At 45.9% G+C, this 12,611-nt stretch overlaps 1 protein-coding gene across 1 annotated transcript in view; it reads left to right on the top strand.

The window, feature by feature from the left end:
- The window catches only part of kif26ab (kinesin family member 26Ab), a 61,657-nt gene that overhangs the window by 13,482 nt on the left and 35,564 nt on the right, over window positions 1–12,611 (top strand). The window contains exon 3 of the mRNA XM_084568963.1: window positions 10,314–10,784. Coding sequence (XP_084425089.1) covers window positions 10,314–10,784 — 471 coding nt within the window. The remainder of the gene's footprint in view (window positions 1–10,313; window positions 10,785–12,611) is intronic.

The following is a 12,611-nucleotide window of genomic DNA, read 5'->3' as shown; positions in this document are numbered from 1 at the left end:
TGAATGACCACAGCTATTGTCATACAAGAAGCAAAAGACAGCAGCTGGCAGCGTGACCTTACAGAGACTGAGATTTATTTTTTTTTGTTGTTTGCGCGATTTGATGAGCAACTGAGCACGAAACCAGACAGGTAAACATCAGAAATAGGTTCTTCAGCAGGTAGCACCTGGGTCGGCGGGATTGGTCTGCCCCTTCCTCCGTGACCCAGATTAAGATTTGGCATGTGCTTGCTGACTGAGGTCGATGTCATCAGCAGGGGGGTCGGAGTTCATTTGTCTTTCTTGACAGAGTTTCAGGTGGCGTTCCAGTGCTTTGGCAGGGGGCCACACCAACGCTGACCTCCATGAGTCGCGCAATTAGTTACCCTTTGACCCCCCTGGTTCTACAATCAAACCCTGAGCTTGGACTGGGCATGCTCCTGCATCCACAGACCCACTTTACATATGACTCTGAGCTGTGTGTGTGTGGTTTAAAAAGGCTCTGATGTAACATGTGATTCAGTCTTGATGCGATAGCTCCGCAGTTCTTCAACCGTATTTCATGAAATTAACAAAACAATGTAATTGGAGCCCACTTGACGATACATATGTCTCTTTCCTTTCCTCTTCCATTCATAAATCTGTAAAAGACTTTGTATCAGTCTGTTACACACCAGACAACTCTTCCTTAAGTGACTGTTGTGTTTCACTCCTTGAGTAACAGCTCTTAACTCTGTGTTCCTCATGCTCTTAAACGCTGTCAAAGTGCATCACTCAGAGCTTATAGAGACAGACGAGCTCAGATAAATGCCACTGTACCCTTGAGCCGAAAGTATAAATCTCATCGCAAGCTCTCTCTCACTTTGTCCGACATCTTCGGTCCTTGCTTTGAATCTGAACATGCGATTCAGCTGTGACCCCGCAGCTCTACAGTATTTCTCTCAGGATTGCGTGTTCCTTTGCAGCGCTGCAAGGTTGTTTGCGGCCGGAAAGCCCAGACAGAATGCGAAGAGGACATTTCGAGACAAGAACTCAGTATTTGAATGAGCCTCCGACAACTCAGAGGTTACCTCTTCATTTCACGATGTAAAGTAACAGCAGCGGTGTCCCCGTCCGCCCATGCCGGCGTCCCTGACAGGAGACGAGGGACGGTTGTGTAACTTGTGATTGGCTCTGCAGAGAAAGGGCTCCTACAGATTAGATTGTGTCTCCTCAGGCGGAGATTTGCTCAACCGCTTGCAAACAGGTGAATAGTTGACAAATTGCTCGGCTTCAATGCTGCAATGTGTTTGAGCATGTGTCTGTACTGTATGTCGTCAGTTGGTCCAATGTTATTACAGGGTCATGTAACTATAAGAACAATAAGTGTAAAAAAAAGGCATGTAAATAAATGTCAATAATAAACTGCCTTTCAGCCCAACCAGTCCTCCGCATCTCATTTGAATACTAAGTGAAAGTACTGGAGTAGCTTTGTGTTGTAGGCCACGGGGCCGTTTGCAGGATGCCATTGTTCCTGAAAGACAAAGTGGCAAAAATGTGCATGTGAAAAAATTTTGATAAGCCAAGCACTTTCTAGGATGGCAAATGAAAATCCTTCAGACTCAGTAAGTGGATTAGTGTGCGCTTTTCTCCGCCGAGATAGTTCAGCCTACTTCCTTATCTGACCGAGGTTCAGCTGAATGTGTCTAGACGTCTCAATTAGCAAGAAAGAACAAAACAAAAACAGATAGCGGCTAGCGTGCTTATCTCGGTGTGTTTTTCTGTCAGTGCTCTCACCAGCCTTCAACGTCTAATTCTCATAAACAGACAACATTTCTTTTTCCATTAATACAGCCCTTCCTGGCTGAAAGCCCTGGGCTGATGTTTAAATTTCTATTATTAGTGATAATTGTGTTCTCTGAGAAGTCATTGGCATGGTAATGACATCTTTCATGATAAATTAGTATTCCCCCTGTCTCTCTCTCTCTCTCTCTCTGCCGTACCTACACCATAGCCCGTTGCACCAGACTGATTCCGCCTCTCGCAACTCTGCTGCTCCATTGTTCTGGCGACACGCAGCAGCTTTGTGAGACACAAAGCGTGTCACTTTCTGAGATAACGCTGTGCAGACCGGGACAAAGATGTTCAGCACAGCTCACCTTGGCTCAGGATCTGTGCTTTTGCATAGGAGCGAAATGTGGGTCTAACCTATAGCTCATACTGCAGCCCCCTACGCCCTTGTGATAGTAAGCCGTTAGCCTGTTGCTCACTGGCAAATGGGCCGACGAGTGAAAATTGAGATATTCGCCAAATACAAAAAAAAAGTGCCAAGCTCAACAATAACCTCTTACTGTGCCTCATTATGTGCCTGCTCCTCACACACTGGATCTACAGAGTCACTCCATGCGGTGAGATGGAGTAGGAGGGAGATTGAAACGCAGAAACAAACCTTGAATATTTTCCCAAATAGCAGCTTGCCAGCATAATTATTCTACCGTCTATTCCAAGTGAAAAGTGAGCAGAATAATTGCTGTAGGATACTCAACATTTCTCCTTGTCATCACCTTCATACTGCTTTGTTTTCTCACAAGTTGAAGGATGGACTGTTGCTTTAAGAGCATGAAATGAGGTGCATGTGGACGCCGCACATCCAAAAAATGCTGCTGGGCTTAAAAAGTATTTAAACGTTGCTCTAAAAATGATTCATTCTAATCATGCTGTGAGATATTTTCCATCGCGGGATCTGGTGGATGTTGATGAAGTACTGTATGCAATTACTTCTGTTTGAGCATGAGTAACTCCCTTTGCATTTTTCTTTGATAATTAACAACCCACATGTGCGCACATGTGTGCTCACTGCTGTCACACTTTACACTCAGAGTGGCTGAGGGAGCCTCGCGGTGGAGATTAGCTGCCATAAGCTTTTAGCAGCAGTTTGTTTTCTCTCTAAATAAACTGCAGGGATACGGGGAGCGTTGAGTTTCCCGGTCGAAAAACAGAAAAAAAAAAAAAATGTCCGCCTGCAGAACAAACTGCAGGAGTGACGGCAGCTCTCTTGGTGTGACGGCTCAGACAGGAGGAGAAGCAGGTGGCTGTCATCACCGCGTATGGTCTGAAAGGGGATTTGAAAAACAAGTGAAGTAGTGGCTAGGACTATTGTATCAGGATCATCTGCTCTGCGGTGAGAGTTTTAAAGTGGGCACTTGGACAAAAATAGATCTCTCAACGAGCTTCGGTGGATAGTTGGGAAGGCTGATTGCAGTTTCAATTTCACGCTGCACACTTTTGAGAACTTGGCAAATGTATGGAACAGAATTAAAAGTGGTTTCAGGTCTCAAATACCGGGCTTTAGCTTTTAAATAGAAGTGTTTTTTTTTTTTCATTTTTTCAACGTACGTGCCAGTGGATTTTTAACCCCTCCATCTAACCTCCCCCCACTCGCCACCACCTCCTCTGCCTCCCTTCTGTCCTTGCTTTCACCTGCATTTCACAGCAACACCTGGCTCCTGCCTCTCCAGCTTGCCTGTTGAATTTTTCATTATGTACTCATTTTGGTTCGTTTCCACGGGCGGGCCCGGCTGGGGAAGGAGAGCAGCTACCTTGAGAGCGTCTCGGAGCCAAAAAATCAGCCATTTTAATTAGAAGTGCACAATCGTCGGCGCTAGCGTACATAAACACAATTCGCCGCGTCTCTGGTGAGGATAGCAGGCTAGCGAGCACGTCTGCAGCTGCCAGACTTGCTCCGCTGCAGCAGTGGAAGTGGGAAATATTCAAAGAGGAGAAAAAAAAAATAGTTTCATCCTTCTGGGTTATCTGGGCAGCTTTGGAAGTCGCCCACGTTCTCCAGCGCAAAGCGTTGTTTTATCTCTCAAATCAATTTCTCGTTGAGTTGAAGTAATGGTTATTCGCCGCCAGATGCCTAACGAAGACATCTATTTGGAACGTTTAGTAAAACCAAGCCTGCACCTCCCAACACTTTGACCCCGACCAAAGCTGATGAAAGCCTGACGGATTTTGGGCTGAGACAGCGAAGGCAGCGTCCACAGAGGAGAGAGAGAGAGAGAGAGATGTTGAAAAGGGGGCAGAGGGGGAATGAAGTCTGTCCAAACAGTCTGAAAGGGGCTTGTTTTCTTTATGTGCGTGAGCGAACAGGAAAAGGTAATTAACTGGCCAAGTGGCGAAAGGCAGGAGTGATGGATGGGTGTGGTGTAAAGAGACAGCCACACAAGGGGCAAAAAACACACACACACGTGCCCATTTTTCATCCATTTCTCTGTCTTGTGTAAAGATTGGTTTAGTGAACCTTTTATGTAATTACTTTTATAAAAAAAACAAAAAAAAAACACCTACGCGAGCCCCACTCCGGTTTCAGTAAGAGGAGCCACGCTGACAAATGGGCCGGCCGCATGGAGTGGTGACATATCATTACATGAGGTCGTTAATGGTCGCAGGGCGATTTGGAAAAGACTCATGAGTGATTACATCTGACTCTATCTATGTTTAACCTGAGGGTCAACAGGATCTATGGCCTTTTTATTTTTGATGGACAGTGACATGTGTTCTTATGGATGACGGGAAGGGCTGCAGGCCGCAGTGTGGTGTAAAACGAGCTCTACCGCGGCGCATGTAATCCCGAAACAAAGCGACACTTCAGCTCAGACATTATTATAGAGAATATAGAGAGAAAAACCATCTGCATTGTTGGGAAAATTATTCAAATGGAAGATGATTTCTACCCTCTAAGGATGTGTCGCTGTGATTTTGTGGACAGGTGGAGCTATCATGTGTTGAGAGTGTCACTGAGGGGTAATGCCTATTTGCATTTTCTGTCAGCAGCAGTTTGCCGACAGTTAAAGGGAGGAAAGGACTAAAATCACACAGGGCAGACAGACCGACGTCAAGTCTCTGAAGATCCTCTAGAACAGATGCTTGATACGGGGAGATTTCGCTGTTCATTTAAGGGAATACTGATGGAAAACTCTGATGCACTTTTCTAAACAAGGTAATCTGTTTGATCTAAATACGGGGACTCTTTGTAATGTGCTGTTGACATTGTAAGTAAGCAGCTCGTCTTCAAGATAGCTGCAGAATTAGGTAATGCTTTCTCGTCTCTCGGAAGAATCAAACACTGCCAGTAAAAAAAATTTTTCTGACTTGAAAACATTGATTTTGAAAATAAACGACATTGAATTTTCAACACATCTTCCACTTTTTTTTTTTTGGTGTATCACCTTTCTTTAATGGCAAAGTTTTCTCCCGGTTTTATCAGTTTATAAGACATGAAAGCCCTGGAGAGTCACAGACTAAGACGGGCGGCGAGACCACGGCCTCTGAAAGGCAGGAGCTGAATCGATTTTGCAACCGTATCTCCCGCAAAAGCTTAAGCTCGGATAATGCGATAAGAGGCTAAATGTGCCCTCACTTAGACAAAAGCCAAAATTCATGTCAGAAATGCTGGAGATGCTGCAGATATATTTCATCTTTATTTGATGGAATCCAATTGTGCTCCAATAAAAACCCCAAAGACCGACTTAAAAATGAGTTTTTCGCACAACCTCACACGATGAATGACTTAATTACTGCCATGGGTGTGCTTTTTGTCTGAGGCTTTATCACCAGGTAGGGAGTGAGTGTGCTTGTGTTGCTGGAGATACCGTTGCCTTGTTTGGTAAAAGTCTTATTACAGGTTTGTTTAATCTTGTCGAGTCGGCAGACAGGGCCCAACATATGTTTGATGTGAATTGCTGAACCGTCCCATTTTGTGTCCTACCGAAGGCGTTCCCGCACGGTTAAATAGCATGCTAGTGTGACATCCTGACTCATTGTCTTCTCTGCCTCCGAGCAGGCAGTGGTTAAACTTAATGGTCTGTATCCCAGATTTGCTGTGGCACTAAAAGCTCAACCTGATATCTAATCAGAGTCACAGGCGCTTCCAGCGATTCCCTCCTTCAGGGGATCTGAGCGGCTGGTTTGGAGGGCAGGTCAGAGAAGTGGAGGTGGCAGGGATAGTTGAGAAGGAGCAGGGGGCAGAGAGGGATTACACCGCTGGATGTTTTGCTTTTATCCTGGGAATGTAATCTGCCTTAATGCCCTGTGCTCACTCGGGGCAAGGCCAGCAGCTGCGCTCGTTTTTCTCCGGCTCGGCTGTCAGACTGAGCCCGGGCTACCTGTGGGAAAGCAGGCCTGCTGGAAGCTCTCGTCCTCACCCCGTGATCTGAACGGGGCTCCTGCGGTTTATTGGGGGCCAGTCTCTTTGAGACTTAAGGAGGCGGTGTGTGGGGTGTAGGGTCAACACTGGCTCAGGCCAAGTAAACAGAGATGGCTCCGTCACATCCTTACGGGGGAACAGGGGAAGGGAAAGTCAGTGAGTTGAAAGGGCATTAGATTGGGCAGCTGCTGTGTGGTCTTCATTTTACAAGAAAATGCAGCCAGTAGGAAGTACTTAAGAACTGTGATCTGTAAACAGGACTGGTGCCGGTGAGAGGACAGATATAAAGCAGCGTGGTGTTGCACTGACTCATATTGAGGAATGTCTCCATGCTGTTAGAATAATAAAACAGAAACCTGGAAGAGGAAGGAAGGAAAAGAAGATTGACTGAGCAATGTAATCTTAAAGTGAACTTTCAGGAGTTAACCTGGCTTGTCTTTCAATTTAATAAATGCTTACAATGAACACACAACTGGCTGAGGAATGACGAATACCTTAATGCAAGTTCAGGGCTGATTCTCAGCACTAGGCACCGTGACCGATGTTAGAAACAGGAGTATAAATTACATATGGCAGATTGCCACAGATTTCTGGCGACTCTAATATAGTTCAGGTGTGAGCTGACAAGCTGCTGGCTACCAAACTTTTCACTTTATTTTTTTTCTCATCATGGATACACATCGATACCATTTTACATCATTTCTCTTTCTGCCACTGCTGCAGAGGGCCACGGGGAGCTTTTATGTCTGGGAAATATCTGTTGGGCTCAACTGGAATAGAAAATAGGGTTTCCCAGAGTATTTTGCTTTCAATGGAGCGTGCCTAAAAGAGTCTCGGCTCGTGAGGGGCCTCATGCATTTCAAATCACTGTGACCTTCCGTTGATTTAAGTCATCTTGCTGTATCTGGCCCGGCGCTCCACATCAGAGGTACATCAGGCACAGAATGTAGAAACGGCTAGATGGCTGCTTTTGCTTTTGTCTGGTTAGGCAGGTGGTGTACTGACAAGACAAAGTAAATGAAGTGTGATTTGAACCAAAAACCCATATGTGACTTTGCCTGGTTCTGCTCGTACCCTGAGGAGGCACGGGAGAGAAATCATGCACATCTTTCTCCCTGTCCCCTCTTCCGTAAGTGGTTACAGCTCAGCTTGTTTCCATCAGCCTCTGGGCACGGGCTGTCTGTGATGACACTCTCCATCAGCCCAGAGAGACAGTCAGCTGGGTGGCTCTCGCTCCTGCTGCTGCTGCTGTCCTGGTTTTCATCACAGTTAGTGTGAGGGACAAAGACAAACTTAGGTCTCTAAGGGCCGTGAAGGGTTCATTCCACAGGGACGTCCTTCTCTCTCCAGTGTACTCGGCACACCTCCTTCCCATAATAAGGCCACAGTATCTGACTACATTTGTCCCCAGAGTTTAATAAAGATCAGCGCTGACAGGCAGTAAACCAGCACAGCCACCCACAAGCCTCCAGGCAAAGGCCACAACCTCGGCCTACCTCCTCCCGCCTCCCTCTCTTCCTCTGTCCTCTTATCCTTGCCTGTGCAGTTTAATTTTCTCCACCGACAGACCTCGGGTTGAAAACCAAAACCATCTCCCTCTTGAACAATGGTCGTGGAGCCAGAGCCCTGAAGTAACTCCACGCCTCTACTGCACCAGTAGGAATGCTTTGAACGTTTGGATTGGGCTGATGCCGTGCGGTACATACTTCTCTGAAGCAGCGCTACTCTTTACACCCACTTGCACCTGTCAGTAATAGATCAAATGGATAATAAAAGAAACAATATGGCTTCAGGGCTGGGCGCACTCATGCGTCGTACGTTTCGTGTTTTCCACTTACGCGGAAGCTCTCAAGCAGTTAGACCGAATGAGAGCAAACAAACGAGTAAACTATTTAAGCTTGTAAGAATGTGATGACTTCCCAGCTATCTTTATTGTTATATTTTTATATCCAAACCTGCATCATCTGAGTGATGTGTGAAATACGTACCACCACCTCCCGCTCCTCTTCACCTCTTATGGACTACTATATAAATACGGACTCTGTGGCCTTCAGTTTTATCATACCCGCATCATTCTCTTCCATATCCCCAACATCATCATCATCCTCCTCATCTTTGCCATCATCCTCACACGCCTTGTGGCCCTGACCCTTGGTTCACTCCGCCGGGCGTAAAGCTCGCAGACAGCTTTACAGGAAGAAGCCCGCTCTCTAACCTCCAGAATCCTAACTGAACAGCAGATGGGCTCAGCTTTGTGTGTCACTTTATTAGCTCCCCTAAATCAACACCTAACAATGCATGCATGAGAGAGAGGGGAATTGATTTCCTCCATCTACCAGTTGCCCGAGGTGGGTAAGGAGTGGCTCGGAGGGTGAAGGGTGAAGGGGCGGAGTTGAGTGGTTACGACTTCGCCTCAATTTCCTGTCGAGGAAGTGTGTACATGAAACCAGAGGAGACTGTGGAAGTAGCAGCCAGCGGTGTTTTTACTGGCTCTGTCTCACATTTCACTCCAATTTTTCATAGTCTTTCGTTTTATTTCGGCGGAACTGTCCTGTCTTGTGCATAAATATCCTGCCTTCAGCGGAGATTTTTCATGTGTCAGTATGAAGGGGCCTTAGATATAACTTTTTAAAACTCTATCATAGCTCTATCGCGTTTCTACTATAAGCTTCTTATATTTAAATCCGTTTCCGCCTTGGATTTACTCTAGCATCTTCATTCATTCAGTAGCACACTGCACTTGATCAACCATTAGCCATCTCAGAGGAAGGTTTATGGGATTTTTTACATGCTTAGTTTGTTTCTTAGCGGTGCTTACATCCTGCCCATGCCTGCCCATGTGTAAAGTCAGTAGCCAATATAGTAAAGCATTAACCAGAACCACTCAGTTAACATTAGTCCAGACCAGTCTTCTAAGTAAAGCGATGATATGGAGATTATGCTCATCCATCAGAGTGCTTTAAGCATGATTGTGTGAATTCAGCTCCCTGTCCATTTTTGTAAAAGGGTGATAAGTGTCCACGTTTCTTCCGTAAAGCTGCAGGAAGGCTGCTTGGTCATCCTATTAATGCTGCGGGTGTTTGCAGAGAAAGGTAATCTAACAGTCTATGTATTGAGCTGCCTTCATGGGGAGGAGATTTAGAGTCCCTCTGCCTCCCTCTCCGGTCTCCGGGCCAGTCGGGTTAGCCGCATTAAGTGGCACTGCATTAGAGCGGAGGATCGCTGTGTTCTCCTCTGCTTTACTCCTCCTGATCACCTCCGTGGTTCTGCGGAGCAAAGGTCTCATAAACATTTATGTACAGGCTGTGAGCTCCCTTCTTAGGCCACGACTCCTCTGGGCAGGAGCTCATAGTGCCCCTTTATGCCTCTTAAGAGACCGTCTTGCCTGTGAGTGTGTCTGTGTGTGTGTGCGCGTGTGAAAGTGTTTGTGTGAATGTCTGTTTCCCTTAAACAAACAGAAAGATATATTCATCCCTTACTTGTCATTTCAAAATAAAACTGTGCATCTGCTTATCACACTTTTCACTATGAGACACTTATCACATGTAAAATATATTTGGGTGGTTGAGTCCCCTCAGTTGTTGTTCTTGTTTGTCATTCCTCCCAAGCTGAGATGGACTGTCCCGGGGAGACCTGCTAGAAATGAAGTGAAAGGACAAAACTCTGCTGGACACCATCTTTAAAAGAAAGCTGCTATAAGCTTTTCCAAACATTGTTTTTAATTTATTTAGTTATTCATTTTTGCGAGGAATGTCTCTGTGGGATCTTCTACTAATTCCTACAAGACTTGTTTCAGAGCTTCCTCCTTACGTTTGCATTGTTTGGGCTCCCATCAGACACTGTGAAACGAGCACTTGCCTAGTGAACCTGATTAGAAGTCTTGTGTTGCATGCAGGCAAAGCAGCTCAGCCTAAACAAACAACCATCCTGGAGAAGAGGAAGTGGTTAAATGAGAGAGAGATGGTCCCAGAGGGCATTAAGGGACCGCACTGTTAGCAGACCACAGACACGCCTGGAAAGTTTAAACAACATACGGGAAATTCATGCACAAAGACAGACCTGAGAGCCTCGTGCTACATGTGTAGTATTTGGAATAACGGGCGTTGACTTTAATAAAGTACCTTTGTTGTGTGTGTTCTCTCCGCAGGACCCTGGATATGCTGCCTTCCTGTTCGATCAGCTTCAAACACCTGGGAACCATGAACCTGGATGTTGCCAGGTGTGCTCCACGCCTCTCCACCAACTGAGGCAGGAAGCCTTGCAGACACTCCATGCCCCCGTCCTCGCCTTCAGCTCAGACATGGCAACCTTACCAACAAGATCCTATTTGCCGCAGCCTTCGAGATTGGCCGTGTCGTCCTCCAGTGTCCACGCGAAACAGCTGTCAAAAACCCAACCCGCTGCCCGTTCCGTCCTGCCGATAGGGGAGCGGCACAGGGTGCCAGGCTGGTCCCAGAGCCCCTCGGTCACTTCAGGACCCAAAACCAGCGTCCAGGTGACAGTAGCGGGAGGGCAGCTCACTGGATCTCTGAATACCGTCACCATCCAGGCGCAGCAGTACCTCGAGGGCATGTGGAGCATTTCCAGGGTCAACAACTTTATCCCTCAGCCTAAACCGGTATGGGTCCATTTTCCCAATTATTTCATGCATCTAGCTCCAACTTTCTTTTAAAGCAACTTTAAAATAGTGTGTAGTGGAATGACTTTCTATTCCTTGCAAACTACTAAAATGTCCCTCTAGGGATTCCACACATCTGAATCTATGATACTATACTTGATTATTTTCAATTCATCATCACCATAAGGCAGTGCTCGTCAAGTCTCGTCAATACAAATGTTACATTTCAGACCTTTAGAAGAGACGAAGCCCTGGAGAGCATCTGTGAGTAAGAACTCTGCAGGAGTGCTGACCTCTCATTCCTCAGTAGTCAAGGAGCTTGAGTGATCTGAGGTCGGAGGTCATCTCAACTCTAATCTGCTGACCTCCTCCTCAAGGGCATTTCAAATGACCACCCCACAGCTTCCCCATAACTCTTCTCTCATGTTGGCCGAGGCATTAGTCTGTACTTTGTTTGATGTGCGAGATACTCGGAAAGGTCCTGAGTTTTGCCCCCGGTGTCGTGGGAGCTGCTGTACTCTTGTTATGGCTTTACGTAATTTATTTGCATTTACAGCAGCTTCCCAGAAACATTTACTCATTGCATCTCAGAGTGTATTCCTGGGTGCTGATCTGAAGGTGTCTTTTTTTGGAGTCTCTTCTGGCATTTACGGGGACATCTGGTCTCGGACCTGATTGACAAATATCTGTGACATTCTACACCAGGCAGACTCAGTGTACAGAGTAAACAGCTACTATCATCTTGTACTTTCATTTTAATAACCCCATCAGATTTATAAACTGTGAATTTAGCCATTTCTGGTATGGCTGTGTTGATAACAGTCAGCTACAGGTCATGGCAGTGTTGTTCCTTCTTTTTCTTGTTGAAAAATTGAAGACAGATTTTCACTCCTCCCTTTCATGTCAACCAGTGCCTGTAGAGATGGTTTATGGGAGGCCATCAAAAGCTTTTAACTGCATGTACGCAATCTAGGGCAAATCAAACGGCCTGGCACAGAAGGGAGAGGCTGACTTGTGTTCTCCATCTATGTGTCTAAAAGCAATTAGTGGCCCTGGGAACTGGGATGAGTTGCTCGGTGCCTGTAGCTGAGGCCGGGGCTTTCCTCGGACAGAGAGAAATGTCCCTTCAGGACATTAAGTAACAAACACAGCAGAAATAGTGTTATTTTCTCAAGACAGTTTCTTTCATTAAAGCCAGGTCCTTCAGAGGGACAAAAAAAACAAAAAAACCCACACACACTCTTGAGGATTGGAAGTTACATACCGCCGAAAGGCACAAGCTTTAGTTCATGATTCCCTCTTGGTTTCTTTGTGTGGAAAGCATGCAGTGTTGTTCAGACAATGAGGCAGAGATGGACTGTGTGTGTGCTAGACAGAAATTCTTCACAGTGTGTCAACCAGGGAGCCTGGGGCGCTCCCACACGGCAGGCCATTATCGAGCACCTTGACTCTCCCATTTGGGAAAAGGCTCTGGTTAACATCTGGAACTATGTTTGTGGTCGTCTTTTGAATTGAAACTCTCTGGCTCCATCTCTGTATTTGTCTTACACTGGTTACAGACGGGTTGAATTTGGCATTTCTGGTTCGTTTCTTTCAGTTCCAGAACCTAAAAACCAAAGTTGACATTATCCAATTTCACATTTGCTCAAGTAATCCTTAGGTCTTACTGGCTGTTTGAACGAAGAACTTCAAGCACTTAAGGTATTCCGGGAAATCGCATTACAAGCTATTTTATGCTGGTTTTCAAAATCTGCCATTCTCCCTTCTGCTCCGTTAAATCCAAAACCACATGTGCACTAATCTACAAAAAACAAGTGTTCTTGACTC

This window comes from Chelon labrosus (assembly GCF_963514085.1).
Source record: "Chelon labrosus genome assembly, chromosome: 20".
NCBI classification, from domain to species: Eukaryota; Metazoa; Chordata; class Actinopteri; order Mugiliformes; family Mugilidae; genus Chelon; species Chelon labrosus.
The sequence above is the reverse complement of the archived record's forward strand: the minus strand, read 5'-3'. Positions and strand labels throughout refer to the sequence as shown.